Source organism: Chenopodium quinoa, unplaced genomic scaffold (assembly GCF_001683475.1).
Source record: "Chenopodium quinoa cultivar QQ74 unplaced genomic scaffold, ASM168347v1, whole genome shotgun sequence".
NCBI lineage: Eukaryota > Viridiplantae > Streptophyta > Magnoliopsida > Caryophyllales > Amaranthaceae > Chenopodium > Chenopodium quinoa.
The window spans coordinates 93,667-96,886 of record NW_018744239.1 but is presented as its reverse complement, the minus strand read 5'-3'; the positions used below and the strand labels follow the sequence as shown (position 1 = coordinate 96,886).

At 42.4% G+C, this 3,220-nt stretch overlaps 1 protein-coding gene across 1 annotated transcript; it reads right to left on the bottom strand.

Moving 5' to 3' along the window:
- Nucleotides 1-568: 568 nt before the first annotated feature.
- On the bottom strand, nt 569-1,501 carry LOC110694555. The gene is made up of 2 exons (XM_021871732.1): nt 1,127-1,501; nt 569-1,009 (listed from the first exon to the last, which is right to left on the bottom strand). Exons 1-2 carry the CDS (start codon nt 1,499-1,501, stop codon nt 569-571), a joined length of 816 nt encoding a protein of 271 aa, XP_021727424.1.
- Between the last annotated feature and the right edge of the window lie 1,719 nt (nt 1,502-3,220).

The window sequence follows — 3,220 nt, the reverse complement described above, 5'->3', positions numbered from 1 at the left end:
TCGCCCGATCGGGCGAAAGTGCGGAATTCCAATTCTCAAGTTGCGCGCCCGATCGGGCGCGAACGCGAACGAAATTTTCGCCCTTTTCTCGCCCGATCGGGCGAGCTTCCCCCGACATATCTTTTTCTTTTACTCGATTTTCCAAAAAAATTTCCCGATCGGGCTGTTTCGCCCGATCGGGCGCATTTAGTTCCGATTTTTAGCTCGCTTTCGCGCCCGATCGGGCAACGTCGCCCGATCGGGCGAAATTGCTACTGAATTCTGGGTAGCTTGCGCGCCCGATCGGGCGAGCCTCGCCCGATCGGGCCCGAGAGAGCCTTATTCCCCGATTTCGTTTCTTCATAAAAAATTTTCTAAGTCTTTATACCTGTCAAATTCATACCTGTACAACAACACTTACAATTGGTGAAATATCACTCTCCTCGCCTCTCTAAAAAAAATAATATAAAAATAAAATAATAAAAATTAAGGAAAAGGAAAACTAGCCTAGAAAGCATGAAATACGGGTTGCCTCCCGCAAAGCGCTGGTTTATCTAGGTCCTGCACGACCTTCTCACCACCTTGAAGCTCATGTTGGAAGTGGAGTTAGGAGAGTCTCCTCCACATCTTTAATGGTAGCACCTTCATGATACAATTTCAACCTTTGGCCATTCACCTTGAATTCTTCACCTTTGTCATTCACCAACTCTACCGAACCAAATTTGTTCACCTTTGTGACAGTGAAGGGATCAGACCATCTAGACTTCAACTTTCCTGGGAAAATCTTCAATCTAGAATTAAAGAGAAGAACCTTAACGCCCGGTGCAAACTCTCTTGGTAAGATCCTCTTGTCATGCCACTTCTTGGTCTTCTCCTTGTAGATCCGCGCACTATCATATGCCGACAATCTAAACACATCCAACTCATTGAGTTGGAGGAGTCTCTTCTTACCCGCGGCCTTAGAATCCATATTAAGCTCTTTGATCGCCCAAAAAGATTTGTACTCCAATTCTACGGGAAGATGACATGCCTTACCATAGACCAATATATAAGGTGAAGTACTGATCGGTGTCTTAAATGCTGTTTGGTATGCCCAAAGTGTGTCATCAAGCTTCATGCTCCAATCTTTCCTTGACTTGGCTACTACCTTTTCTAGGATCGCCTTGATTTCCCTATTAGAGACCTCAACTTGACCACTAGTTTGAGGGTGGTAACTAAGCCCTGTTCTGTGATATACGCCATACTTCTTGAGGAGGTTATCCAATTGTCTTTCATGGAAGTGGGTACCCCCTTCACTAATAATAGCTCGTGGAACACCAAACCTGGGAAATATGATCTTCTTGAAGAGCTTAATGACTACCTTGGAATCATTTGTTGGTGAAGCTATGGCTTCTACCCACTTGGACACATAATCCACGGCTACAAGTATGTAACAATTCCCATTGGAAGATGGGAACGGTCCCATATAATTGATACCCCAAACATCAAATATTTCGACTTCGAGAATCCCAGTTTGGGGCATCTCATGCCTCCGCGAAATGTTGCCAGTCCTCTGGCAAGAGTCACAAGCCTGCACAAAAGTGTTAGCATCTTTAAACATAGTAGGCCAAAAGAAGCCTGACTCATTAATCTTAGCCACCGTTTTAGTGGGGCCATGATGTCCACCATAAGGTGAAGTATGACAACTGGTAAGGACGCCGTGAACCTCCCATTCGGGAACACACCTACGAAATAATCCATCTGCACACTCACGAAACAAAAAAGGGTCATCCCAAAAATAATGTTTAACATGATAAAGGAATTTCTTTTTCTGTTGGTAGGACAAGTCAGGAGGTAGAGTACCACCCACTATATAATTAGCAAAATCGGCGTACCAAGGGTGATGCTCTACAACTGCATACAGGTTGTCATCAGGGAAAGAATCATCTATAGGTAAAGAATCCTTACCCTCATCATACCTGATACGTGACAAGTGGTCTGCCACTACGTTCTCTGCTCCCTTTTTATCTTTTATTTCAATGTTGAAATCTTGGAGCAAGAGAACCCAACGGAGTAGCCTTGGCTTTGATTCCGCCTTGGCTATCAAGTATTTCAATGCTGCATGATCAGTAAAAACAATAACTTTAGAACCAACTAGATATGATCTAAATTTTTCTAAAGCATAAATAACAGCAAGGAACTCCTTTTCTGTGGTGGCATAGTTGACTTGGGCTTCATCTAAGGTTCTGCTAGCATAATAAATAGCATGCAAAACCTTATCCTTCCTCTGTCCGAGCACGGCTCCTAGTGCAAAGTCACTTGCATCACACATGATCTCGAAAGGGAGGTTCCAATCGGGAGCACATATGATGGGTGCTGATATCAAAGCCTGCTTAATCCTGTTAAAAGCCTCAAGACACTCGTCAGTAAAAATAAATGGGGCATCCTTGAGAAAAATCTTTGTCAGTGGTTTAGCAATTTTAGAAAAATCTTTGATAAAACGGCGATAGAACCCCGCATGACCCAAGAAGCTTCTAACTCCCTTAACATTGACTGGGGGAGGTAATTGCTCAATCACTGGTATTTTAGCTTTGTCTACTTGTATGCCCTTATCAGATATAATATGACCAAGGACTACTCCCTCTGTCACCATAAAGTGACATTTCTCCCAATTAAGTACTAAGTTGCACTCTTCACATCTTTTCAAAATTTTAGCGAGATTAATTAAGCATGAATCAAATGAAGAACCATATACGCTAAAATCATCCATAAAGACCTCCATAATAGACTCTATGAAATCAGAAAAAAATGCTCATCATGCAACGTTGAAAGGTAGCAGGTGCATTACATAAACCAAAGGGCATTCTACGATATGCAAAAGTGCCATAAGGGCATGTAAAGGTAGTCTTTTCCTGATCTTCAGGGTGAATTGGAATTTGGAAAAATCCTGAATACTCGTCCAAATAGCAAAAGAATTTGTGATTAGCTAACCTCTCAAGCATCTGATCAATAAAGGGGAGGGGGAAGTGATCCTTTTTTGTGGCGATATTTAATCGACGATAATCTATGCACATACGCCACCCTGTTACAGTTCTAGTGGGAATTAATTCATTTTTATCATTGGTTATCACAGTCATCCCACCCTTCTTCGGTACTACTTGCACAGGACTTACCCACTTGGAGTCAGAAATAGGATAGATGATACCTGCATCAAGTAATTTTATCACCTCTTTCTTGACTACTTCCTGCATGTTGGGATTTA